General features: G+C 43.5%; 2 protein-coding genes across 6 annotated transcripts; both read right to left on the bottom strand.

Annotated features, from left to right (window-relative positions):
• Positions 1 to 100: 100 nt before the first annotated feature.
• On the bottom strand, positions 101 to 8763 carry ankrd33bb (ankyrin repeat domain 33Bb). The gene is made up of 5 exons (XM_040170862.2): positions 6978 to 8763; positions 4710 to 4839; positions 2184 to 2324; positions 1832 to 1995; positions 101 to 1728 (listed from the first exon to the last, which is right to left on the bottom strand). The coding sequence occupies exons 1-5, from the start codon at positions 7470 to 7472 to the stop codon at positions 1081 to 1083; spliced, it is 1578 nt and encodes a 525-aa protein (XP_040026796.2). The 5' UTR covers positions 7473 to 8763; the 3' UTR covers positions 101 to 1080.
• A 4835-nt stretch (positions 8764 to 13598) lies between these two features.
• On the bottom strand, positions 13599 to 27360 carry LOC120815839 (E3 ubiquitin-protein ligase MARCHF6). 5 transcript variants are annotated; one of them, XM_078098736.1, is made up of 28 exons: positions 26691 to 26812; positions 26521 to 26606; positions 25612 to 25711; positions 25388 to 25461; positions 25155 to 25298; positions 24722 to 24794; positions 24311 to 24491; positions 23524 to 23749; positions 23205 to 23266; positions 23012 to 23044; positions 22487 to 22538; positions 22225 to 22283; positions 22062 to 22142; positions 21795 to 21863; positions 21495 to 21569; positions 21154 to 21288; positions 20931 to 21050; positions 20287 to 20387; positions 20045 to 20182; positions 18927 to 19116; positions 18760 to 18829; positions 18471 to 18652; positions 18246 to 18380; positions 17280 to 17369; positions 16486 to 16618; positions 15545 to 15680; positions 15283 to 15390; positions 13599 to 15134 (listed from the first exon to the last, which is right to left on the bottom strand). In XM_078098736.1, the coding sequence occupies exons 2-27, from the start codon at positions 26537 to 26539 to the stop codon at positions 15330 to 15332; spliced, it is 2739 nt and encodes a 912-aa protein (XP_077954862.1). In that variant the 5' UTR covers positions 26540 to 26606; positions 26691 to 26812; the 3' UTR covers positions 13599 to 15134; positions 15283 to 15329. The 5 variants fall into 5 exon arrangements, with proteins under 5 accessions (XP_077954862.1, XP_077954865.1, XP_077954861.1 ...); XM_078098739.1 differs by lacking the exon at positions 26691 to 26812 and adding an exon at positions 26993 to 27360 and having other exon boundaries at positions 13599 to 15390; positions 23205 to 23263; XM_078098735.1 differs by lacking the exon at positions 26691 to 26812 and adding an exon at positions 26993 to 27357 and having other exon boundaries at positions 13599 to 15390.
• Positions 27361 to 27622: the final 262 nt, after the last annotated feature.

Genomic DNA, 27622 nt, shown 5'->3' with positions numbered 1-27622 from the left:
GTATATATATATATGTATATATATATATATATATATATGTATATATATATATATATGTGTATATATATATATATATATATAAGAAGTTTTAAGACACTTTTGCATGGAGGTTGCCACCTGATATTTAACACACACTAAAATTTAATACACACTAAAATACACACTAAAATGCAATATTTTACACCTTTTTTGTATCTTATTCACATTTTGCAGTAGTATATTCAACTTCTTTGTCTTTAGTATAATGGTACGTTCACACCAAAAGCGAAGCAAATTTGCAAAAGTTGAAATGCACAGGTGGCCCTCCATTTCTCCCAGAGCCGGAGATGTAGTAGTGGAGCATCTCATTGGACTTATTTTGAAATCCAGCAAGTCACAGTCTAGCAGTAAGCTGTTTATTTTTGTCTCTCTCTATCTGCCTCAAAGCCCTCACAAAGCCTGTGTGATCTGGCTTCTACCTGTTGGACCTGTATGCGTGAGTGCATGATGGTTTATTGGCTTCTTCCCTGCATGTTTTCATATGGTAGCAGCCAGCGACCAAACTCCATTTGGCCTTGTCAGAGTTTGACTCGCTATCCTTTGAAATACCCCCCCATAGGTATCCTATTTGGTATTGGGTTCTTTGTCTTTCCTTTTGTAACCTCTGCCTCACATCTTCTGAATATTGTTTCATCTTTTTATGGCTCGATTGTTCTGTGCAGGGAATCTTAGCTTAAGACGAGCACTTCTTTTAAAGGATACCGAGACAATTAATCTTCTTTTGTTATTTGGCCACATGCAACTGAACTAATTACAGATACAAATTCTATATTGGACCCCTACCCCCAAATCTTCTTCATCTGCCACATTGCATTATAAACTACGCGCTCTGAATAAAAGCAGGGGAACTCAAGTAGAAACAAGGCAACACATCTCTGTCTGCAATTGCAGCAATTATTGTGAGCAAATGTAATTGTTTCTAGGACTGTTACACTGCGATTGCAGGGCTGTTCCAACAAGACACACTCACGCTTTGTGAGTTTGCAGTCATGTTCTGCTTGCTGAGCTGATGTGAACATACAGTATACTCCCCATCTCCTGTCATCTCCTTATCCGAGTTAACACTAGTCTCCTCTCCTCTTCTTCCTGCCTCCTCCCAATCCTCTTCATCTTGTAGTTCCACTTGGGGATCTGGAGGTCGTTGTTGTAACCGCTCTGTTTGAGTTTCTCCGGTACGAAGCAGGGAGCCGGGGCTTTGCAGAGTCTCACCTTGGGAACCACAATGCCGGGCCGCACGCTGCTCCTCCTCAGCATATTCAGGGGCAGGAGGCTGGCTCGCCTCATGGCCACTGCGGCTACGTCGCTCAGCAGCTGAGTCTGCAGGCTGGCCCTGCGATCCTTTGCCTTGGGGATGAGGAGTACCCGCGAGTTCTGGAAAAATTTCTTGTAGTTGTTCAGTCTGTCCGGGCCCAGGCGCTTTAGCTCAGACACCCGCTGCCTCCTCAGGATTTCTTGCACAGCTGGCCGACGCTTGCCGATGCACGGCGGGCTGCCCGGGCACACCGTGTGGCAAGCCGTGGCCATGACCGGGCTGGCGAGAGCGGTGGTGAGCTGGACCATGTGGTCAAAGACGCCTTCATCCACGGGATTCACTTTGTTGTTTATGTAAATCCTATACGAGCAGCAGGACAGGACATTGATCAAACGCCTCCGGTAGGACTTGGGCTCCTGGGCCTTGGCCACCAGCTCCTGCACATGAAGATCAAACGTTACAGTTCAATGAAATCTTTAATTTAAAGCGTTGTGTTGTGCATTCATTAGTAGGGCTGTGGTCATGGTGGATTTATTAAACCTCCAACGGGGGCCACTCCAGGGAGAAGGAGTCACAGAACTGCTCTGCACAAGGCTTTGACATCAGCCTCTGCATCAGATGTGCTGTCTCGTATCGACCAGTGAAGAGAGCCCAATCCCTGGGAGTCAAACTGCGGCCGTTGTCCCGAGCTTGGATATCACCACCTGGAAATATAAGGATTTCATCTGTAATTAGTGCCGTAATCCTCTCTACGTGTATCACTAGCACATCGAAACAGCTCTCTATCCCTATACTTGTAGCACTGAGTTGCTCGTAAGTAGAATAAAGCGTTTATGTCATTATCTAGAGTGACGGTCCATTGTACTTAATCACTAAGTCGCATGCGTTTTACCAGCCAGCATGAGAGCCCTGACGCACTCTGCTCGGCCCTGCATGGCGGCCTTCATCAAAGGTGTGAAACCGTGACAGTTCCTCCTCTCAATGTCCATCCCGGGGAAATAGTTGAGTAGGTAGTTTGAGATGAACACGTAACCTGCAGACCACAGAGAGACGCATGTCATGCATGACAGTTTTTGCCACGAGGAAAGCTTCTTTGGTTATGCTTGATGTGGCTTCTGTCATTTTTTAAAAAATGAAAACATCCTCTTATCAGCTACAGTACTCATACTGTTATTTTTCTATTCATCCATTCCATTTTTTAAGCACACTGCACCATGACCGCTTCTTTTGCATTTCTGGTTAGATGTAACTGCATTTGTTTGACAAGTAGGACAACAGACCTACTAGTTGAATCTGATTATCTGTATATATGCATACAGTTAAATCCACTCTTACTCACAGCTTTTAGCAGTGAATGTTAGACCAGGCTAGCTGTAAGGCTCCGGGGTCGGCATGGTTGCCACTATTGCACGGGCAAATGTGCTACATAGATGCACGCTGTGAAGTTTAATGCTAATTAGCAAATAGCATTGGGAATGGTGAGTATGCTAAGCATCATTTGCTAAATTGCAGCATATTATTGCCACTGTAGGCACGTTAGCATGCTGCCGTTAGCATTCACTTCAACTTTCCTGCCGCGCAGTCATGCTAGCAGCATACAGAGCTGCTAGCATTGGCTATAGGAGCACTAGGACGGTTAGCAGAAGGCTAGTAATAGTGTTTGGGTGGACTAACACCAATAATTAATATTGGCATGATCAATTGTGATACAATTGTTGCCGAATCTAGAATTATTTTACCTCTTCCATTAACGGGAATTACACTAATTTATTTCTTCATGTGTTTTCACAGGAATGAACGGCGCCCCTACTGCGGTTTCAAGTTCCCTTTGTTCTTCTCTGGGGATCGAATTAGACACTTAATTTTTGCTGGTGGAATGCTAAAGAGTTCCTAATTGAGTAAATCCTGTCTAAATCCAGACTAACGAGACAGCCTGATCTCCTTAAATTCCTCGAAGTGAGCACATTGCACAGTGTCCAATGCGTACAAGGAATCTATTTAAGAGGTGTGCGCACAAGCAGAAGCATAGGGGGGAATGTAAGGTTGAGGTGGATGCTTACAACTGGCAGTTCAACTCAGAGGACCTTTTAATTCCCAATATAACAATTCTACTTGCAGTGACGGGTTTTAACAGAAGCACCAGCCCTCTTGACAAAATCTGTAAGTGGAGGCTGAAACATAAAAGTGTTAAAAGTTAAAAAGTTAACAGACAAATTGACTTTAAGCAATACTACAAATAGTATGGACTATTTGTAAAAACTTGGGCTTCATGTAATCTTTATACATCGGAGGGAGGGGGGGGGGGGTTGTCCTGAGGAACGTTAACGGTGAAACATTTCCTTTCTGTGCAAAACGGAGGTTGGAAAAGATTGGAAATACAAACCCTCCGTCATCTCTGCAGAATCTTTTTCTGGATCCCAGTCATAGGCAGCAGATGGGCTACTTCCAATGACGATTACATTTACATTTAGCTGACACTTTTATCCAAACAACTAACAATAAGTGTGTTCAATCGAGAGGGAACAAAACCAGAACAACAACAATAAAGAAAGTACAATGACTTCAACAAAACCAGACTACAAAGTGCTACATGTAGGTAGCATCTTAATTGCTAGTAAAGTTCTACTTAGTCCAGGTATCGTCGGTAAAGGTGTGTCTTCAGTTTGCATGGAAGACTTTCTACTGTTTTGATGTCATTCCGCCATTTAGCAACGAGAAAACAGTGGGGATTTTGTTGTGGGTTTAGCTCTCTGGGAGGGAGAAACAAGCAGATCGATGCAGAGTGGAGTGAGTGAGCGTACCATTATAATCCCATTAGCTGAGACTGGGTTGATACTCACTGCTTCAATACTAAAATGATGTTGATGTTTAATGCTGATCAAAGCCAATGCTTGTCAGCTGTATCATATGGGGTTAACTGTCTCTCTCTCCATGATAGAGCAGTAGAAGAGACAAAAGAAACCGGTTTGGACGAGCAGTCAGAGACGTACGGACGCCCGGTGTGCCGGCTGGTTCGAGTGGTAGCAAAGGACGAATCCTGAATGCATTTTCTAATAAAGACTGATGTGAGAATAGATCGTGTCCCGGGCATTATTGGGCGTAACGGTTGTTAGATGTTAATATTATAATGTGAAATAGGCAACCTTGTTAGAATAAGATAGTGTTCGCATTATAACAAGAAACTCATCTTTTCGTCAGCAAAACAGTGTCATAAGTGTTACCTTTTTAAATAATTTGTTTTACAATAAATATAATGAATGAATTGTCCAAATCATTGTTCCAAATGATGATCGTTCGGTAACATCCCTCTCCTTACTGTCGGCCGTCCCTTTTTTCTCCGCCTGAGTGCTAAGACAACATTTCACAAAATACTTGCTCTAACAATCCTGTTATACGATGATCCGAGGCACGTGGTTACCTGCTTGTGCTGCAATAATGAGAGCAGTGTTGCCCTCGTTGTCCTGCCAGTTGACATCAAGATACGGGCACTGAGAAAGGGCCATGACCACGTCCACGTAACCATGGTAGCACGCCATAATCAAACCTGACTGGAAAACAGAAAAACAAGAGCGCTTGTTTTAGTTTTGCTTTTAAAAACACAAAAATGTCTCTTTGGGGTTACAGGAGAGCGTATTTGTAGATTCATAGCCGTATTTCATCAAAGGCCTAAATTGTTCTCATAAAGAAAAGGAGGATTATTATTCAGCTACATACACTGCAGTATGAGTTTATGTAGGAAGTGCAGATAGTGATCAGTGAAAATAGATGAGGTTGTATTGTAGAAACATGGTAGTGTATACAATGTTAAACGTCATCCCTGAGGACACAACCTTATTGTGTGCACACTTTCTGGTCCATCTTGAATAAAGTTGGGAGTAAAATATTGTCTATTGGCTAGAATTCCCACCAGAAAGTCTGGTCTGTCGCTTAAAAGAATGAGTCCAGTAAGTACAATGACCAAAGCCGATCGCACATTTTAAAGGCAAACCATCAGTTTAGCTTCATTATCCAAACCACTTATTTTAACTGAATGGTCTGTATGTGAACGTGCTGTTAATTCAGTCTTGTCATGCACGCACAACACATTGTGACAAGATCCCACTGGCCACAACTGGTGGTGGTGTGTAGATTGAATACTTTTTCTGGATAATTATTTCCAGTCACCGATCGCATGTTGACACCAGGTGTACCGTAGGTCTATGGCAGGTTCAGTGGGTCGGACAGATGACATAGTTCCCTGTTAAAATCACTGTTTGTAATAGACTCCTCAATCTGGACTCCGAAGAGAGCAACACCGGATTGCTGACATACTAAAAGTACAGAGCGTACATACCACACCCCACAAGAATTCAAGGGAATCATTTCTAAGCTTTTCATTTGAGGGGAAAAATACGAGAACGTGTATTAATAATTGAAATATCTTTGACCGAAATGACTTTTAGTGACACATATAAGCTGTGCATAATGTTACAAACCGAGGGCGCATTTTGATAGAAATGGATGGTTTTGAATTCATACCTTTCTGAATGTGACTCACCTCATCAAAAGGTAAATGGACTTTCACATGTATTGCGCTTCAATAGTTCTCCAAGAACTCAAAGTGCTTTTACACCACATGTCATCATTCACCCAATCACTGCCATTCATACGCCGATGACAGGGGCTCAACGCAAGGTGCCACCTGCCTGCCAGGACCCAAACTAACCATTCTTACGCTTAAGGCACAGGCCGCTCAAGCAATTTGGGGTTAAGTATCTTCCCAAAGGACACATGGACTAGCAAAGCCGGGGATCAAAACTCCTGTGGAAGGACCATACCACTGAGTCCCCGTCTTCCCCTCCAAAGAGTCAATCTACCGGTAGGTAGGTTAAAAATCATTAACTATTCTTGGCCTCAATAGATTATGAATAGCAAATGTCACACCATGCACATTTCCATGGTAACCCATAGTGAGTCTCCAAGATGGCCTTAAGGACACCCGTCCTTACTGTGGCAGTACTCCATGACAACCCTCCTCAGTTTGTTTCCAGCTCAGTAAGCACGCAGTATCTCTTATCAACTGGTTAGGTCAAGGTCTCGGGGAGTCCTTTGAAGGCTGAGCCCTGACGGCAAGTTGCTGCCCGATAGCGTCTCTGTGCAGTTTGCACTCCCCATCTGTCACTGTAAGATTAACCAACTGCTTCAGGGTTTGACCTGCATACCGGCTGGTATTCAGCACCAGGACCAGCTGGCATGACCGCAAAACCCTGAAGTGACTGCTGGTGAGAGGAACTGCCAACTTTGTTTGCTGATAAGTAAGTGTAAGGCACTTACAAAAGGTTATGTGCATGCTGGGAAACAGCAACAGCGCCCATATCAATAAATTATCAGTTATTTTGCTTTTGAATGAGAGAGTCTAATCTATCATAGTGAATGGTGGCTTTGCCAAAGGTTTAGTCTGTACACTATGTAGACTATTACATTGTATCTGCACCTCCTAAACTGTGCAGAGTTCACCTGTTACGTTCCTTTTGAAGGCTGATTATGGGGATGAGACACTAAATACAGTATAGTATCCTTATATTAGCAAAATAAGGTCTCTAATGGAAAAGCATTGTGATCGTTTTGGTTTCAAATTGGGAATTCTCAACATGATGGCTGGTTAACAGAAATATTGTAGGAAAATGCATAAAACCCAGACACCTACTCTTCCGTTCCGATCCGTCTCCTTCACTTCCTCAGGGGTCACTCCTTGTCTAATCATGATCTTGACGATGATGGCATTGTTGTTGCAGCAGGCGTTAAAGAAAGAAATGGGTTCTGGGCTGTCAGGAGTCAGTGAGCAGTACATTTGGGATGCAATACAACCAATGTGTGGATAGAACGAATCATTCGAGGCGATGCTCTGCATGTCCGAGCGATCCGGCAGGGAGTCAAAGTCCAACTCCTCGAACTCCTGGTAGATTTCGTCGTCATCCTCCCAATAGTTTGGCCTGTAATCAAGCTCACTTTCCTCGTTATCGTCGTCCCCTGACACTTCACGCTCATCGCCATTTTCGTCAACATTGGTGATGGACATGGAAGGTTTATCCGTTGCCACTTCATTAGTCCTAAAAGGAACCTCTCCCAGTCCAGCGTCTCGGGACACTCCATTCTCCAGAACCTTCAAACCAGCACTTTGTTCCTCTGTTTGTAACACCATTTAAATCTTCCCCTTCCCCACTTTATAGAAATTATTCTTGTGGGGTTGCCAGGACAACTTCAGGACGACGTAGAGTCCATCGGCACGTTGAACCGTCTGTCTCTGTCTCGGTTCGGTTTAGCAAGGGTTCAGCAGAGGTCACACATGAGATCAGCACTTACGGTCTAAATTCTCTTTCATTGTCGAATAAATCTTCTCTGGAAACCACAGAGATTAGGATTTCCCAGAACTCCCCAAGCCATTGTCATCAAGAAAGGTTTGGCCGTATGCATATTCTGAGGAAGTCGCTCTGGATTCGTTGAGCGTCGCAGCTAAAAAATAAAAATGAAAAGAAGTGGACTTGGTCAAGGCACACGCAAGTTTCCATGAGTTCCGATTTGAGGAGAAGTCACTATGATCCTTCTCAATAGCAGCCAAAGTCTCGTCCATCAAATCTCCCAACCGTGCCTTCAGAAGCCAGACATGCAGCCGGAATGTTTGATGCGAAGTTAAAGCTGAAAGAAGAGGCAGCCGTCTGGCCGCTAACGGAAACTAATCGTGTTTCCCCCCGGAGATGCGTTGAGCTTCTTTTGATGATGACCAGCAATGGGATGAGACGTTCTCTTGAACTGAGCCCCGATAATCCCTTTAGTCTCTCTCTCTCTCTCTAGCTGTTGAGTGTGTGTTCGCCTCCCTTAAGACAGGCGGTTTCAACATTTTCTGTTAAGAATACAATAAAGTGTAAAATCTAATGGTACGGGCACGGAGGCAATGTCTTGATTTTGAAAAGACTTTGGTATGTGTAGATGTTCTATATCAGGGATAACTTAGAATGTCAAGTCAAAGATGAACACTTTGGGTTTGAAGGAAAATGCATGAAAAAGAAAGAAAAAGGAAAACAGAAAGAAGAGGGGAGGGGACATTTGCACTTCACCATCACTTGTGCACACCCCCAAGAGGAGGAACACAGGTGCCTAATCAAGCTCAGCAGGTAAAAAGTTGTGAAACGCCACGGCAGATGGAGTGTTGTGCAAAGCTGAATTACCTACGCAAAGTCTGGAGAGGCAGCCGGTAAGAAGGAACTTTCCAACCGCGTTTTAACATCCTGCTCCTGCACCGGGGCTTTTTTGCTAAAAATAGTTTGTTGCATTTTAAACTTTAAGCTTAACTTTTGAAGTGTATTTTTTGCCTCTGTGATGTTGCTGGGGACTTATGTGTGTTCTATGTGTCTGTTTTGTGTTTTAAAGGTTTTTTACATGATTGCCTGGCTGATTGCCTGAGATAATCCCAAATGAAGTGACCAAATGCTGCAAACCTGAAAATAAAAAGAAAAGAAGTGAAACGTAGCTACTGCCTGGGACTCAGTCATTCAATCGGTCAGCAATTTGAGTGGAATCTAGGAACCTAAATCTCCATGTAGAACATTCAATCCCTCTTTCTAGTTGGGGAAAAGTGCAACATGATCGGAAGACTCCGGCAACTTGACAAAGAATGAGCAAGTAAGCCAGTGTGTTCTTTTCACAATTAACACATTAAACAGCTGAAACACAAGGATTAGGCAAATTAAACTCAACACATACCTGCACATCCATGCCCCGCTCATTAATGGCGGTTTAGTAGCCCGTCCCACGCTTGCATTTAAAGCCTCCTGCATTACGGAATCGGAATAAACGTAAGTCGTATCCACCTGCTCCAGCTCTGGCATGTACCGCGGCACAAGATGGTGCTTGATTGTGACCTGGTGCAAGGCGTTGTTGCAGTGGGTGTGCGTCTAGCATTGCCAATCGATGGGGTGGAGATGATTCTAGGAAATGACCTGGCTGGTGCGGCAGTCTGGCCTTCTGTGCCGCCATCTCCTGTGGTGGCTCCAGAGTTAATGTTGATTGCTGGGCCGAATGAGTGCGTTTTCAGCCTGCGCCGTGAGCCGTGCGCAGCGTGCTCAGACTGTTTCAGACGTTCGTGGAGAGCAACGCGAGACGAAGGTGGTGATTCCTTTACCTGATCTTCCCCCATCCGTCCCTCGGCCGGAGTGGGTTGATCCGTCGGTCTGGTTTCTTGAAAGTAAGGTTGAAAATGTGTCTCTTGGCTATTTTCTCCTGGATGGGTTGCTTGTTGAGGAAATGGGTGCCTTGTGAAGGTGATTTTGTTGGTGAGCCAGCATCAAAGATTGCATATGACGAATCAGGTTATTTGTGTGTGAGGAAAACTTATGACCGCGTTTTGCGATATTTCCTTTGGCTGAAGTTAAAACGTGATGTCTCCGATTACATAAAATCGTGTTATACATGTCAACTTACAGGTAAGCAGAGTCAGTCAATCAAGCCAGCACCTCTCAGCGATCAGTCAACCATTTGCGCATTGGATTATAGATAGTGTGGGGCCTTTGCCAACCTCAAAGTCTGGTTGTTCTTCTCTGCTGTCTGTGATGTGCCAGACAACAAGATATCCTGCAGTATATCCTTTGCGTTCAATTTCTGCAAGATCAATAGTCAAGGCGTTGACACAATTCTTTTCCATTTTTGGGCGTTTCGCGTGTGATTCCGAGCAACCAAGGTTCTAACTTTACATCGCACTTGTTTGGACAGGTGTTGAAACAGTTGAAGGTGAAGCATAACCGTGCGTCTGCTTATCATGCGCAGAGTCGGGGAGCATTGGAGCGTTTTCACCAGACCTTAAAGTCCTGGTTGCGTGCGTACTGCAGAGGTAGGGAGACATCGGGAGGAAGGTCTACCTTGGTTGATGTTGTCAGCCCGAAAAGTTGTTCAGGAGAGCACTGGGTTTATGACCTTGTTTTTGGCCATACAGTGGGTGGTCCTTGGCAGTTCTGCGGGATGGCTTGGGTGACTCTGATCCACCCAAGAATTTAATAGATTATGTAAATGGTTTCCGTCATCGTTTATATACAGCTGCTGAAAAGGCACGTGAAAATTTGGTGGCTTAGTCTAAAATGAAAACGGTCTATGACCCTCAGGCAGAGCGTCGTCAGTTTAGTCCTGGAGACCAGTTGTAAGTTCACCGTTTCAAGCGAAGTTTTCGGGCCCGTACACAGAATTATTTAATTTCCACTCCAAAGCGTAGGAAGTCTCCTGTCATGTCAATTATTTGAAGCCTTATTATTCATGCGATGTTAACTGTTGCGCCGGAGTCCAGCCTACAGAGTCCAGAGTTTGGGTGTCAGTCCGGTACTTACTATTGGTTCTGTGTCCTCAGCTCTGGAGGCTCCGGGTATGGTGGACAGGGAGGAGGTGGATGTACGAGCACCTCATGACCCTGTGATGTGTGGTCAACTAAAAAATTCAGAGACGACGTGTAATTTGGGAAGTCTGTTTGTTTGTTTGTCCACTGATTTTCAAAGCAGTGTGTTGACGGAGGTGATCAGGGAGTATCCAGGCCTGTTTGGTGATACACCATCACGCACACACCTGATATCAAACAGCGTTTCTATAGGTGTGCACCACACAGACAGAAAGTAATGGCAGCTGAGGTCAAATACATGCTGGACAACAACATGGCAGTTCCATCGTCATCCAGTTGGGGGTCACCCTGTCTGTAGGTTGATAAATCTGACAAGTCTCCTAGATGTTGTACTGACTATCGGAAAGTAAACCAGGTCACTAAGTCAGATTCATTCCCATTACCTCGAATGGAGGACTGCAGCGAAATTTGTGCGACTTGTTGAAAGGGTGCCGGCGAGTTCCTCTTAGCGTCTCGTGCGAGGGAGATTTCTGCATTCATAACACCTACTGGACTGTATGAGTACACTGTGGTGAGTTTTGGGCTACGGAATGCACCTGCAACTTTTCAGCGCCTAATGAACATGGTTGTGGCAGGACTTGAAGGCTATGCGGTGTATCTCGACAATGTAGTCATCTTCAGTGACAGGTGGGGTGCTCATGTCCAGCGTGTCCATGCTTTGTTCAGTCGATTGGCTGAGGCACAAGGACAATATAATGGCAGAAGCTTTTTCTCGCGCCCCTGTGGGTTAAATGGTCTGAATTGCAGTGGTGAGTTAATGTTGTGAATATGAAATGTAACTCCTGTCATCCTTCCCTCTGTTATCGTCTCTTAAAATGCTTCTCTCTGATACCTGGTTGCAGAGGTGGGGCGTAGTTTCAATGTGGACGGTTGTATGGTGGTAATATATATATATATATATTTTTTTGGAGTTGGTAGTGATCCCTGTTGGGACTCTGTCTGAAGGTGGAGGGTGTGGCGACCCCTGCTGTGGAGGGGGCAGCTTCCCACTGGGATTTAGGTTTGTGGGCTGGGTTTAGTGATTGAAGGCACCTGGGCCCGGTGCCCTGAGATTAGTGTTCATTCATTCTCTCTCCAGCAGACGTCGGTGGTGTGGTAGGGCAGCTCATGCACATCCTACACTACGGATAATACTGACATTCACATCCCATCTGTAATGTTTGTTGATTTTTCGTTGTCTTATGTTAAATAAAGAACGTGTTAAACCTCTTTAAACAGTGCAACTCCAATCCTGTCATGGCCCAAAGAGCCAGGTCGTGACAGGCGGACATATCTTATTAGAGAATGTCATCAGTGCAACAGCTCAAGCCACCCTGCCAGACTAAATTGGATTTGGCGACCTTATGACCTCTATGTTCAGAGAACATTGGAGTGGTTTAGGGGCCTATTGTTCCCTTAACTCGCGTCCAAGGAACACTTTTCCAGTGCAATGCCAATCCAATCACCAATAAGTTATGTAATACCTGGATCCCTTTTGATTAATACATTTAGACTCCGTTAAGGCCACTGGGAATTTGCTTGTGTTTACAAAATAATGTAATAAGACTTAAGTGGAACAGTCAAGTCATATGTATTCACTAACACGGCCTTATCTGGCCTTCACCTTCGAGGTTGATATGGCTAACATGTTAGCATCAGGTTTTAGTGCAGATATGTCAGGAACAATAGGATTTGTCATTTGAATAGGAAACGTAATGTACCCAAAATCGAATTTCTGCATTATTGACAACTATTTTCAAAGTGACATTGAAACAATATACAACTTTCTAGTTTATTTTAAAGACCTCTGTCATTGTCAAGTACTTACTAAACCTTGAGGTAAAATCCTTATCTGCAAGCTGTTTTAAGGCTCATGTCTGAATCTTGTTCGGAGTAGTTAAGTATGTTTCACCGTGGTTCTTTGTTTGGAGTCTTCAGACACTCTTTGCTGTCTTGGCTCCGAAATGGTGGAACGAGGTCTCTGACATCAGGACCGCAGAGAGCCTTCACATCTTCCGCCTCAAACTAAAGACACACCTCTACAGACTCTATCGTGACTAAAAACACTAACAAGTTATAGTTAAATGTACTTCTAATGGCACATATCTATAGCAATTTGTAAATCGGCTTATTTGATCAAATTGCACTTTCTTTTGTCTGCTCTTATGGTTTAAATGCACGTATTGTAAGTCGCTTTGGATAAAAGCATCAGCTAAATGACATGTAATTATGGTGGGAGGAATCACAGGCACTTTGGCCATGATTTGCTCATCAAGACAAGGTTGATCCCATTGTGCTTGTAAAAAATGAAGCTAATCAGCTTTAGCTTAATAGCACAAGTCTGCTTTTGGCTGCATCATTTCTAAATGTGTACTTTGCTTCCATGTAATGATTCATTTTGAACACTATTACAATAAGTGGGAGACAAGTAATTTGAATAGACGCGTGTATAATGGATAAAGTATAATAAAGTAAACAAACATGGAGTCAGTAAATCGCAGATTCATCATGCTAAAAGACAGAAGCGAACACAGACCCTTTTTTTTTTCAAAATACTATCCTGACTTGTTTTGCCCCAATTACTTAATGACTGAAATACTATTTGATGGCAATATTTGACATACTATACGGATTTCATTTAACATTGAATTTTTGAAGTTTTTACTTTAGGTGCTCCTTCATCTGCTAAAAGTTGACTTCACCACACTATAATCTGACATTTGTATCTTATTTTTTGGCATTTCAACACATGCTATAACTTAGACATATTTTAAGCCATAGACTATACTCAATATAAACTAGGATTAATTACCCCATGATCTCATTGCTTTCTTTGTACTTGTCGGCAAACTGTTTACTTCACATAGTCATATTGTCTGCAGTGTGAGGAACAAACTGCTTACTCTAATCTGGTCATTTCAACTGTTTATTGTGTTATATTACATATTTCAATAATCCATGTTACAGTACATGCCAATGCCTCTTTCGCACTTATAAAAATAGAAATCGGCTGCTTCTAAAAATTGAAATTCAAGATCAGAATTTGAAATGTCCAGCTCAAATACTTGAAAGGTCACTTTAAAACATATTTATGTAATGAGTATTCCCCACAGCAGCACTTAAGTTAATCTCACAATCCATATCAATAGAAAACAAGTTTTTTCAACCTTCTAGTGACACCCACAGCAGTGACTCGTGACCCCTTTCAGTCTTTTTGGGAGGAAATTAAATGTGATTACTGTTTCACTGGAACGTGCATAATTAAAACATTTGCATGACAAATTAGGTTCCTTCAAAACCAATTCTGCAAAGGCATCTATCTTTGTATATTAAAGAAAAAAGCCCTCAATCGTGAACCATCCCAACTAGCACATCAAACCCCCTTCTGTCCCTGTGAGCAATAGCGTATGTCATCATGCGAATCAGTGTTATATTGTTTATTATTAGAGATGAGGCCTGCCGAGTGTGACCTGAAGCGTCATGCCGTTCATACTGCACATGTGCAAACTAGTGTTGCACGCCTATGGTTAAACTCCTGCACCATGTTGTTGTGTCCCTGATAATGCTACAATAGGATCCACGAATCTCTGAAGAGCACACCTGGTACCGTTATGGGTTGCTAGATTAACATTTAAAGCAATCAACTAAACAGGAAGTCACTGTTGCATGACTAAAGAAAACTGGAAAAAAAAGTTTGATCTATATTATACTGCCAATCATCTATACGTAGCTATGATCTAGGTAATATTCATCTGCATACATGAGCGTGCATTAGTTGCTAAATTGATGACAAGATGAGATTGGATCAGCAGGTGGCAGCGATGGATTAAGAGAATAATCAGTAACAACATGGAACAGAAAAAAGGGGGCCTTTGGAATTTTGGTAAAACCTAAAAAAGGGAAAGGGATTTGCCTCATTTCCAGTAAGGTTCCTTTATCCATCTGTAGCCTTTGTCTCCTAACTGGTCACAGTGCACACAGCTATGAGCCTAAACAGCCAATTAGCAGCATGACTTAATTCTCTCAGAATAAATATTAAAGATCAGTTTCACAGGCTCGTTCTGAAATGGTCTGAGGTTTTTTTTACAGTTAAAATATTCTTTGTTAACCTGTCCACTGTTGAAGCTGGATTTTCTCAAAGATACTACACAACTGTTTTTTAAATTCAAAGGAAAACATTAAGAAAAAATTTGTCCCCGGTTTTATTCAGATTATCAATCATAAGTCGACATCGTCACTCAAGGAAATAGCAGGACCAACAGCTCACTCCAGAACACTGCGAACAAATCCATTAAAAACATCTAAAACCCCCCCTTTGAAAAACAAATTAAAAAAAAGAAAGAAGGTAAAATCAATATTGCTACATTATGTGTATCCTTCCTTGTCACGGACGACCTTGATTTGATAACATTGGTCATCTGAGACGTATAAACAACCACCTCTACGGCTCTGAAATGTCAAAAAAAAAAGTCTCATTAAGAGACGTTCGGGTTTGATAGACAATATCTCACATCAAACATTCAAGAGGGAAGCACAACCTGAGGTAAAAGCTATGTTCAATTGACCCGACCCCAACTTAAAAAAAGAATATAATTACAATCTGCCGGGCAGATTGCCGTGGCGCCAGAGCCCACAGCAGCACGTCTACGAGGGGGTCGACAGCCTCCTGCGTTCATAGTTCACGAGCCGCTGTCCAACCAGGTATCTGAGGACAAACGAGATAGACAAGAGTTGTTAATCATTAGGTAATCATTCCAAAGCAAACAACGCCCAGCGAACTGGCTGATTCGCCAGCCCTCCCACGTCTACTGGCATCAAGTCTCCTTGATGTGATCGCCACTTGTTTTTGGTCTACTGACTTGTCGTTCTTAATGTGTTCGTAGAGGCGTTTGAACTGCTGGATCTGGAAGGACAGGACGGACAGCAGAACGACCATCATCAGCAGGAAGGGATAGATCCGCCTCTCCACCAGCGTCTGCATCTCTGGCTGCACACCTGCAATGGAAGGAGGGGAGAGACCGGAGATAAAACAACGAGTGTGCATGTCTGATGGATTAACTTCAGGGACGGATGGACTTGATCTAACGGAGTAAATGAAAGACACAAAACTGCCTAATGACTAAACCCCTGATTACCGCGAGGCCTGGCAATCCTCTATTGACCGGTTGTTTACATGCTAGTGTTGTCCAAGTCCACATCAAAGACACAAAATTGGCTCTTTTTTCTAGGCTTTGCATATTGAGGACATGAGCCCAATTTGGGACGGCACAGCAGTGACCTGATGATATCAAAGAGTGTCTTCCATCTTTGGGCATTAATCTGATCCGCTACCCTTTTTAATCGGTCTTATTTTCTACATCGATCTTTTTTACTCTTTCGCTCAATGGCTTGTCAGCTTTCTTTATTTTGTTAAATTAGGCTGGATTTCCATGTCTAATTCCCGTTGATTGTCATGTATTTATTATTTATCTAGAATGTTTTAATGGAAGTAAAATGTGGCACTTAAATGATTGAGTTTTACTTTTGAAGAACGTATAATGAATGTCAGTAACTGACGACCGTAGTGTGTTTTCTCCATTCTGAGCTGTCTTCAAACGGTCTTTCAAAATGTCCAGTCCCAATTACCATCCTTTGTCATTGAAGTTTTCTATGGCGGGTGGGTTATGTGTGGTGCGTAAATAGCTCTAAATATATATTGACGGATGGATAATAACATATTGTCGGTAAGGGATGTAAAAATAGTTGATATTCTTTATGAAACCCTCTTTGACGAGACGTGTGAAGCTGCTCGGAGACTCACCCAGCAGCGGTGTAATGCCTTTGGAGATGGTGTACGGCACACTGAGGGACAGCAGCAGGACGCAGATGACCGGGGCGGCCAGTCCACGCACGATGAAATGGAGGTCAATGTTCCGTATACCGTTGGCATACACCTGCAGGAGAGGGACGGTTTGTTTGACTTTATCCCAACGCCAGTTTGATTCTTTTTCTCTTATGCTTCTGTAAAAAAACTTTTCGAAATGTGTCTAAGTGGATAATATCTTTAGTTGGAAAAGTTATTTCTTTATTGAGAGTTGTGACGCACAATAACAAGATGCACCCGTCCACAGGCGGCTTTAAAGGAAAGAATTTAAAAACTTAACAAGATACATCCATAAGTACACATAGAGATACAAATACACTTGATCGATGCTTATTTCTTAACCACAATTTGACCCGCTCATCTGTCTTGTAACGAATGCATTGAGCGGTGAATGAGAATGACCATGTAGGCATTTGAAATGAGCTGAACATTTTATGTTTTTGCAGGATGTGCCAGTGGCGCCACCTCCTTGTTTTTTCGTCCATCATTTTATTGTCTGGTAATAGTGATATAATCGGTTGTATCGTTGTTTGTGATGCCCTATGATTGGTGTGAGAATAGTAGGGCAGTGCCGAACAGCAGAGACCTTCTGAGGAATCTGAAGCACATGTGTTACATAGATGGGAGTCCCAGCTGATTCCAAGTACGTCACATGGTCAACCTCATTCTTTATTTGTACCATAAATCTTGTGTTTTCTAATCAAATGAAGGTAGAAGGGTGTGTGACTGACCTGCTCGATGACGGTTTTGAGCCACCACTGGGGGCCCATCAGTGTGATGGCAGCAATGATTTTAGCATGGAGAACTCCCAGAGCCCAGTCCTGCCAGACACACAAACACACAGCCAGTTAACGGCCGGGACAAATGACGTTGGTCTCTACGATTCAACATCCGCTCATCTGTTGATACTGGTGGCACTAGAATTATTGAAGAGGTACTAAAGTTTTTCTATCAAGACGTTTTTCTTTCACTTAATAAAATTAGCCTCAACAAGCAAAAAGTCTAAACATGGAAAACAGAGTCAGCAAATATGATCAAAGAATAGGTAAACTAGTTCGGACATGTGGATTTCCATACTCAATGTATACACAATTAGTATTTATGTTCAATACCCCGTCCTACTGACAACACTGTGCAGTCTAATCACTTCTCAATCTAATTACTCAGATGGATGCAATCAAATGGCGTGTGAGATTTCATGACTCATATTCACACACCACGGATCAGAAAGCTCACGGTTTGGATTGTGTAGAGTGGATCGGATCAGCAAGAAAGAAAAAAAGGGGGCGAAAAGAAGAATTCTAAATGTCATCCTTTTACAGTCATCTGGAGAGTTGTTTCAATAACAATGAGATTCAAATGATTAGGAATAGTAGCTTTTTAATTGATAAAGAATCATCTTGGCCTTACAAGCTGCATACAGCTGGTGATAGGACTTTAAAAGGTTTTTCTCCATTTATATATTTTATATTGCTGTAAAAATATATTCAACAACTTATCCAAAAACTAAAATTTTAAAAGATTACATTTGAGCACATCATGACCCAATATTCTTTTTACCTGAACTGAGCGCTGCTGAAGATGAATAACAATCATACTTTATTTCACACTGTGATGAACCGTAATGGGGGGAATCCTACGCACCACAATTCAACTATGGTCCATAAGACAAGGGCATACAATCTCCATCCTCCTACCTGCCAGGGGTAGAAGAGAGGGGTCTGGTCTAGTTGGACTCTGAGAGGAGCAACAACCACCAGCTCAAACAGCAGACCCAAGAGCAGAGGAATGACCCCGGCCAAGAGCACGGCCACCACAACAGTCTTCAGGATCTGTTTTCAGAAGGATATCACATGGAAATAAATCAGGTCGCCACACATGGAGGGTAGAGCTCAGCTGGGAGGACCACAGAATAACGTTACCGTAAGTGTCCACTCCTGGACTTTGATCATGATCATGTTCCGTCCCTGTGGCATCCAAGAGAGCATCATGGTGGCGCCTCGAATGGACAGCCAGCAGATGTACAGACCACTGGCCGCTGTGTACAACTCATGAACCATGGCACTGCCCATCCAGAAAGACATGAGCCACCGGCCCGCAAACACTGCGAGAGAGGGAAATGGAGACTGAGACGGGTACAGTACGGAGGTGTAACGACTGGAGGGAGGTAAAAAGCTGAATGTCAAATGCCTATTTGAGCTCACAACTTACCTGGTAGTGTGAGGCAGACCAGACTGGCCAGTAGCAGCGTCACACACATGAAGGAAACCAGCAGAATGATCTTGACCATAAAGAACAACATCATCACAACATGAGGGAGACATTAAAAGCAGCCCAGACTGTACGTATGCATGGACAGGAGCACAGCTGGGAGTCACCTTGAGGGGGAAGTTGACAGGCCGGTGGTACGACTGGAAACCCAGAGGGCCTCCCTGCTGCAGGATGGCCTGATGGGCAGCGTGAAGCCCCTCCCCTAAACCAGGGATCCGGTCATCCTGAACAGGAGGGTTGTTGTTTGGCTGGTGGTCCTCGTCTTCATGGTCCCCCAGCAGGTACGAGTGAAGGTCACTGTGGGGAAGCAGTTAATGAGTGTCATTATTTTATCTTACTGCCATGACTGAAGATATTTATGAGCGAGGACACACAGGGCATTTCCTGCCAGCTCACATGAAGACTATGGTCCTTTTCCTGTAGCTGACAAATGATCAATTATACTAGATGAAAGTCTTAAAGCGGGGTTTAGGGAGTACATATATTCGGTGACATTGCGCTTAAATTCCAAGATAATATTTCAGCATGCTGTAATTCAAGTGGCCAAGAGAAAGCCAGACTTCTGCAACTCCTTTTTGGGTCGTAGCAAATAGAGTCCACGACAGTGTTTGCAAAGCGCGTCGGAAATGGTTAGAGAATGTCGCTAATACTTTACCCCTCTGCTTTCTCTGCAACTAGCGTAGCCTGACGGCCTTGTGACTCAGCAAGTATAACTTCCCCTCCTCTCTAGTTGGCATTAAGATGAATTCCAATGCTTTTCTTGGCAAGACGTCCATGTTTGTCAAGGAGCCACAAGCCACTTTGTTTAGGCCCTTTGCCCCGGCCAATGGGTTATTGTGAGTCCAACAAATAGTCGCTGCCTATGTGGCAATATCATAATTATGCGTGTACTTTAGCCTTTAGCATGAGCCGTGACTTGGTTACCCCTAGCTGGCGAGCCAAAAAAGTGTGGGCTTCCCTGGTGTAAGCATGTACATATTTCAAGCTTGTCTGATTGGAGGGGTTTAAACAGAGAGGAGAGCGCCAGGAGGAGGGATCTGCAAATTTAACTGTTGCCTTTGCCAGCAAACGGCTCTACCTGGGATACAACTTGGAGAAGTTGTGCCCATCATGGCCACAAATAAATGGCCTCCTCTGAGCAGCAACACATTTGTACCTTTATTCCATTGTACTATTACATTATAGTTGAAATGTGTGTGTGTGTGTGTGTGTGTCTCGGGCATACAGCATGTATCCTGCTGTGAACGTCCAGGCGTGGACGAGGCGTTTCAGCCACTGGCGCGTGTGACCCTGCTCCAGTAAAGCCGGCAGAACGACCTGAAGCAACAGCAGCTCGAGGGACAGCTCGCTGACGGGGGCATCGCTGCAGACACAACACGTAAGTAAGTAGCAGCGCTTAGATATGCCATTGAGTAGAGAAGACATCCTGAGGGAAAAAAGACGCTAATCAGGTGTTGGAATAAGTACCTGTAAAGCATGACGTTGTAGGGCAGGAAGGTTGGGGAGAGCAGTTTGATGATTCTGATTGGAAGCCAAAGCATCAACAGAACTATGGAGCCAAAAACCACCTGGAAATGGAAACACACACAAACACATGAGTCAGTGTTTGTGTGTGGAGATGCATGCAGAAAGTTACACTACGCATCTCCCAGTCTTCAGAGGGTGTTAATAACAGTCTTTATCAGAGGCTGCTTGCTTACTGAAGATGCCTTAATTGTTATGTAGTACTTCAATAGGTTTAGGAAGTTAATGTTGATTACACGTTGTAATGACTATTGACATCACCCTTTTCCATAAAAGCCAAATCTTTCACTATGCAAATCTGCTACAATGACCTAAGAAAACGAAGACCATCTATGGCTCAAAAGAAGCATTCCAAAACAGAGATATCCCTCCTTTTGTTTCCCTGACAGCTATCAGTAGCAGAAATGGTAATTTAAATGGTAATATCACTGTTAATGATGTCTCTGGGAGGGAAATAGCAGAGCTGGAAATGGTCCTACTGCCTGTCTGCAATATATTCCCAGGCATATTCAGCACCAAAGGAAAGAGAAATCTCATCATGGATTTTCTACTGCAGGTTAGGATTAGGAGGAGGATACTTGACTGACCACAGAGAGTATAAACCTCCGCAGGTGTCTGTAGATCGGCAGGTGGATCATTTCTTGGACTGGGTTAAAGTCTGGATCGTTCAGGTTCCTGAGGAACCACAGCACACCAGGCCGGAGAACCTGCCAGCACAAAAACACGACAACGTCACATCCAGCCGTAGATGGTATGAGAGTTTAACAAGTTGCATTACATGATTGGGAGGAGTCAAAGTCCTGCGCTGACCTCTCGGAGCAGAAGGATGAAGGACGCGAAGTAGAAGACGTAGACCATGCCGACCAGCCAGTGGAGGAACATGGTGGTGCCGGGGGCCAAGTCAAAACTCTGCTCCCGGTCTTTAAGAGTTGCGTCGAACATCTCCTGCAACCCAGAAGGACATGATATCCTGTGTGTGTGTGTGTGTGTCGCTGTGTATTCAAAACTAAAGAGTAAATCTGTTTAAGAATTTTTAAACAATGTAATATTTTGCATTTCATTCATCCGTTTGGTGATTGAGGGCAAAACAAATGAATGAAACAGCATCAACATGACCCAAGGAGGGTCTTCTGCACCGACAATTGTCTCACCAGCGAGCAAATGTCCAGCCACCAACCACAAATCAGCGGGAACAAGCCTATCTCCATGACAACCAGCAGGGACACCTGAGACATACAAAAATACAAATTAAATTCACGTCGCAGGGTATGTTGTATTCCGATCTCAGAATAACAAATACCATGACACAATTTAACTGAGAGCGTAGGCCTACTTATATTTTGAGCATCTTTTAAAAACATAGAAATAATTTCAAACTCATTATTAATATTGCTGGTTTGATTGAGCAGAAACACCTTTCAAAACATTCCACCATTGTATCTTCAACTTACCTTAACAACAATGTAGCAGACACCCAAGAGGCGTCTGGAGCGCTGGAACCTCACCAACGACGCAAACAACTTAAGGAGGCACGGTCAAGGACGAACACCAAAATGTGAGAAAAATTACTTTCAGGCTGTATTTTAAGCTTCAGAAGTACATCTCATGAGAACATTCTCTTGGGCAAAAATGAATATTCTATTGTAATATAAATCATATTATATTTATGGTTCTTTCAAGACAGAAAACATCTATGTTCTGCTGTTTATGGAGGATACATGGCAGACTATGAGCACTCCAGCCAGGAGGATGTAACCCAGGATGGTGGTGACAAGGCCGTCAAAGTGTGAAGCTTTGACCTGCAGACACATAATATCAAACAAATTCCATCACTGCATGTAAAACCACAATGTTAGGAATAGTGTGAGCAAATGCACTTACACATTCTTCAAAGCCCATTCCTACTACTGAGAAATGGCCGATGTGGTACGGGCAGAAGGCTAAAAGGGAAACACATTTGTAGTTTAGTGGTGACTGACAACAGTACCAGTCAAAAGGTTTGCCACTTTCAATTCATAGAATTTAATGAGAGCATGTGTCCAAACTTTGGACTGGTACTGTATATATAGCAACAATAATAATGGCACACAAACGGCTTGATTAATTGTCAAAAGGTAGGGACAGATCGCATAGTTTCACTCACCGAAGACCAGGATGAAGAGTGTGTTGAGAGACACCACCCAGAACACGTGCTCCTAAAGACACACACAACAATGGTCTTCATTACTATGTGTACAGCAATGGAGCTGATGGAGGCAGAAGCACCGCATCAAGATAAAGGAGCATTGAGGTTATCAAAGGGACATTTGGATATTTAGTATTTCAGCTTGGTGTCATTGTCCTACATGTGGACATCATAAATTAATTTCAACCAGAGATTTGAATGTAACAGAAGAGGAAAGATGAAGTACGGGGGCACTAACAAAAGGGCATTACGACCGAGGGAAACTTGTGAGGAAACTGCTTCCTGCCTCCCACAGGGTTCCGCTGCAGAGACTCGGACTGGCTGATGCCAGATGCAGTTCGCCTGGGTGGATATTCTAGGTCTACTTCCAAGTGATTCATAGAAACTGAGAACTGCAGGGGGCGCTCACAGCTTTCCACGCTACATGAAACATTGCACGATGGCCACTTTTATAGGGAAAACGCTACGTTGAAATATACCTACCAAGAAAACTAAGGAACCATCCAGTCCCAGCATCTGTGACACAAAAAAAGCAATGTCAAAATGACCCATAATGCATCTACAGGGTAATATCAATAGTTTCACTAACTGCTGCTATTATTAAAAATTGCATCTGAAAGTTCTCCTAATCCGACAAAGAGGAGTAGGCGGTGAAGACAAAGAGGTGGATCCCCACCCTTTCCCAGGTTAGCTCCTCTGCTGCACGGTCCCACTCCAGGGCGTTCCAGTTCAAATCTTCTGCAAAGAACGAAAAGCAAACAGCTGAGAGTGGAGAATGGCCACAACGGGCCAGAGAGAAAATAGGCTTCTGGGGCTCTGTTACCATGTGGGCTGCTTCTCATCGATGTACTCCGCTACAGAGTGAAACTCAAAAAGCCAAGCATGTGCTCTCTGACAGAATAAACCCTGTCATTTATTCACCAAGTAAAAAGAGTACATTTCATGACGTGCAAAAAGGTTTAAAAGGCCGACCTTTAAAGTCTGTTCACACCGACCTTGTCCTCCATTGTTGGCTTCGGCAGCATCCTCTTCCCTGTCCTCCTCTTCGTCCTCCCCCTCTTCATTGTCCTCCCCATCATCGTCCTCGAGTTCAGCCTCGTCCCCGTGGTTGCCGGCTTCCTGTGGGTCGGCGGCTGCCTGTCCGTCCTGGGGAGCGTCTCCAGGTCGCCGGGGTTCTCCGGCGCCTGCAGCAGCTTGGGCGTTGATGTCGGCACCTGGAACCTGTAGATTTGTGAAATAACCACAAAAAAAAGACACATTGCAGTTCCTCCCCTACAGTACAACTCGTCTGCACCCACATCAAGGAGTTTATGTGGCCGCATTATTATTATTAATAATAACCACAGGCATAGTTTAGGATTTGGCAAATTACAAAAGGACAGGTTGACAATGATGAAGATAAATTCCTCAGTCACCAAGACATTTTAGTCTTGAATGGTTTATCATTAAGAATCGGCATGATCCGGCAGTTACACAAACGGCAAACCGCAAGAGAAAGTTATATTGCAGGAATTGCTACTTTTTCACTAAATTTCAAAAAGGTGAAAACATTTAATAACACAATTAGCATTTAACCCGTCCTGTTTATTTGGCGTCAACAACCAGTCATTTTGAAGTTTGCATCCATGTCTCTACCGAATCAGAGTGACAAACCTGATCCTTGTGTACCGGTGCAACTTTGGCATATCATTAACAGACATGAAGCGGTAATTGGTCCAACAATGTCAAAGTGCAGTAACAGTAGATGGCAACGCTCCAGCTTTGTGTGCAGAGACGTCTCACCTCATCAGCTGGTGCTGGACCATTGGGCTGGTTTGGAACCAGGGGTGGTTGATTCTGCTCCAACCACTGGGGGGGGCCTCCGTGGACAATCTGTTCTCTGAGCCACACCAGGCTAATGAAGGCGCACAGTGTGCAAGTGACCACAAAACAGCCCTGGAGGCAGTCTGCCAGCAGGTTCTGCCTGCAGGGAAGAGATGGCACACAAGGGTGTTTTCATGTCTATCACAGCACGTTTACACATCACTTTGCTGCAAAGCGCCGGACACAAAGGGAAAGAAAAGATGGCATGGTGGACGAAAATAACTTTTGTGGATAACCACACTCCGGACTACGAATTATATGGCAAGCAGAGCTACAATGAAGACGTGAGTAAAGAGCAAGATCGAGACCAGAGTAGCAGCTCAAACTTACGTTGAAAGCATGTCTAATGGCAGCGTGAGGAGGGAGCTCACGGAGCCAGTAAATAAACACTTGTAGATACGACCTGTTTGAAAAGCAAAGAAAACATAAATGCAATCGGAGAATAAATTCTTAACATCGACAAATGGTGTGAAGCAAATTAAAAACTATGAAAATTCCTAAATCATTTTACAGTATTACACTCCATGCCGAGTAAAACTTAAGTGAATAAATAGAAATTGCTTTGTTCAATACACACACTTATTACTGCGAGGTGGGTTGAATGGTTTTATTTGTGTTTCATCTTCTTTCAGTGCTTCAAATGTCAATCGAGTGCTTCACGTTAATTTTCAACTCTTGACTAAACTGTCTTGCAAATTACAGTCCCGACAATATGCCATAGCTGATAAAATCTCCATTCTCAGTAGCATTTAGAGTGACTCACATGCTGTGAGAGGTACAACGCCTAGCCAGGCGAAGGCCACCAGCGTGTAATGGAACCAGTATCTGATGGCTGTCCCAACACTGCTGACCAGCCCTGCGAAGATGTCCTGAACTGGCAAGCGAGATGGCATGTCTGGAGAGTAGACTGTGAAAAAATGACACGAGGGAGTTAGACGAAATGAGCCAACAACAATTTATTGCATTTTTTTAGATTAGTGACAACCAAAACCTTACTTGGTGTGAATGCAAACCGGTGCTTGCATAATTCACAGTATTCCTTCCTGCTGTGTTTCAACCACTGCAGTAAGCTGTGAACACAAAAAGGACACCTTTGTGAGTGTTTTTCAGATGTTAAATTTAGGATTATGTGGCCGTCAACGGCATTTGTGAAAGAAAACTTGTTGGATGGAGATGGACAGACATTAAAAGCATAGTAACGCAAAATGAATGAAACGCACCATTCCTGATGGATGAACTTGATGCTGCCGGTGCAGACACACGGGTGGTAGAGCGGCTTGTCCTGGGTGCCCTCCGACCGGCACACACGACAGATGTCCCCTGCAGAACAGGCACACAAGGACATGACATGACATGATTTATCAGCATGAAATATGCTGAAATATGTTCAATTCCTCAACTAGGCACATTAGATTTATAGGAATTTCCACGGAATATCAGAAATTCTTATGAATTCAGACTCTCGAAGAACCTTTGACCCAAAGCCAAATGTTTGATTCCTCTTCGAAGGGACAACAGAAAACCTTGTATTACGAGTGGCCCCAGATGATCAAAACCACTATAATTAGCCCAGGATGAAGGGACATGCATGACTCCACATAGAAACATTTAGCTATATTCAAAATGTGGACATTCTTCACAGTGCACACCAAGTGACCGCCTGCCAATGTCAAAAGTGTGTTAAAATGTGTCCAAGAATAAGGACTTGTTGAGGACGATAACGATATTTTATATTTGTGTTAATCGGTGTTAGGTTGTTTAAAAAGACGCTACATTAGGCAGCTTTAGGAATGACATAGGTAATAACCACCACCTCCAACTAGTGGTAGCGTGTGACACGCTGTTTATTTAAGCAAGCAGAACCCCATGTTGCTCCCCGTGTTTACCTCAGCTGACAGCTAACGGAACGGCTGCAGCTAATGCTAGCGTTTCATAGCTAGCATTAGCCAATTGCCAAGTTAGCGGTTTCTTCAACACAGAAAAGTGAACATTTGTCCGAGTGTAAGAAAGTGGCCCATGGTCACCAGCTGCACGTAAGAAGGGGTTAGCGCGCGAGCGAGGTGTCGTTTGTATCGCAGATGTTGGTCAACACGGACAAGTTTATCAAGTTTTAATATTAAGTTAGCTACCTTCCTCGGCGGTGTCCATCTTGAGAGGCTAGCGGGGCGGCCCTGCTCCACAGTCAGTCCGTCTGAACGCGACGACTGGCGGCCATCTACATGGAAACATGCAAAGTTAGTTTCAAGTTTAAGCTCTAACTTGTCTTTGGCGCGACAATACGTGTCCTAAAAAAAACAACCTTTTCCCCTCAAAGTGCGTCTGCTTGCGGTCAGGACATGCTCTGCCGCTGCTACTGCAGTGCGGTGTGCTCACCACTAGGAGGCGGTCATACGCAGGCCGCGCTTTATTCATAAATAATCCCCCCCCCAAAAAAGGACACGGTGCAGTTTTCTGTCGATGTGGTGAGCAGTATTCTGTCAACCACTTTGCAAAAACATCGTCTATCTAGAAAGAATAATACAATAATACAGAAATATATATATATATATATATATATATATATAAAATAATTATTAAAGGTTTCATGAATAACCAACTCACGCAATAAATCATCCTATGCACCAATTCCTTCTACTTTCTCAACTCACGAAGGTCACCATTTGTGTTCCCCTTTCTTCCTGGTCTGGTTTTGAACGTCAAACATCATACATGAAGTGGCTGACTGATCATTCACCGGCTTCACGCATGTGTGAGCAGGGGTCCGTTTCAAGTAGGAGGTTTAACAAACTCTGAGTCAAACCCTAAACTCTTGAGTTGATTCAGCCTGAGATGGGAAACTCTGAGTTGTGAGTTTCAGAACAGCTGTTTAGAGTTGGTTCAATCAACTCGGAGTAGGTTGACTCAGAGTTGAGCGCGTGCACCGCCACCGTGTTAAGGCAGCATGAATGGAGCCACGATACTACGAGTACCATGGCAACAACCACAAACAATATACTCACCACTATTGAGCTGCAAATATTAATGCGAGCGTATACGGCGAGTATGAACCCGTGATTAGAAAGAAAAAGCAACACCGCAGCAGCAAAAGACAGAGAAACGGCGTAAGTTCCAATATAGTGTCGTCAGTTAATATTTAATATACACACATAATCATAATCCATACGTTTTACTAATTCCCAGTGGGAAAATTACATTTTTTACACTGTTTGTTAAAATGCACTACACACAGGC

The sequence above is a fragment of the Gasterosteus aculeatus genome, chromosome 3, assembly GCF_964276395.1.
Source record: "Gasterosteus aculeatus chromosome 3, fGasAcu3.hap1.1, whole genome shotgun sequence".
NCBI lineage: Eukaryota > Metazoa > Chordata > Actinopteri > Perciformes > Gasterosteidae > Gasterosteus > Gasterosteus aculeatus.
The sequence above is the reverse complement of the archived record's forward strand: the minus strand, read 5'-3'. Positions and strand labels throughout refer to the sequence as shown.

Excerpts from the sequence above, each read along its gene's own strand:
- ankrd33bb (XM_040170862.2), bottom strand. The coding sequence starts at position 7,472 with ATGGTGTTACAAACAGAGGAACAAAGTGCTGGTTTGAAGGTTCTGGAG. Across the intron at positions 2,325-4,709 it reads CATTATTGCAGCACAAGCAG|GTTACGTGTTCATCTCAAAC; the intron begins GTAACCACGTGC and ends TGTGGTCTGCAG. Across the intron at positions 1,729-1,831 it reads TGGAGTGGCCCCCGTTGGAG|GAGCTGGTGGCCAAGGCCCA; the intron begins GTTTAATAAATC and ends CTTCATGTGCAG.
- LOC120815839 (XM_078098735.1), bottom strand. Across the intron at positions 25,462-25,611 it reads AAGTTCATCCATCAGGAATG|CTTACTGCAGTGGTTGAAAC; the intron begins GTGCGTTTCATT and ends TTGTGTTCACAG. Across the intron at positions 16,619-17,279 it reads TCAAAACCGTCATCGAGCAG|GTGTATGCCAACGGTATACG; the intron begins GTCAGTCACACA and ends CCTCTCCTGCAG.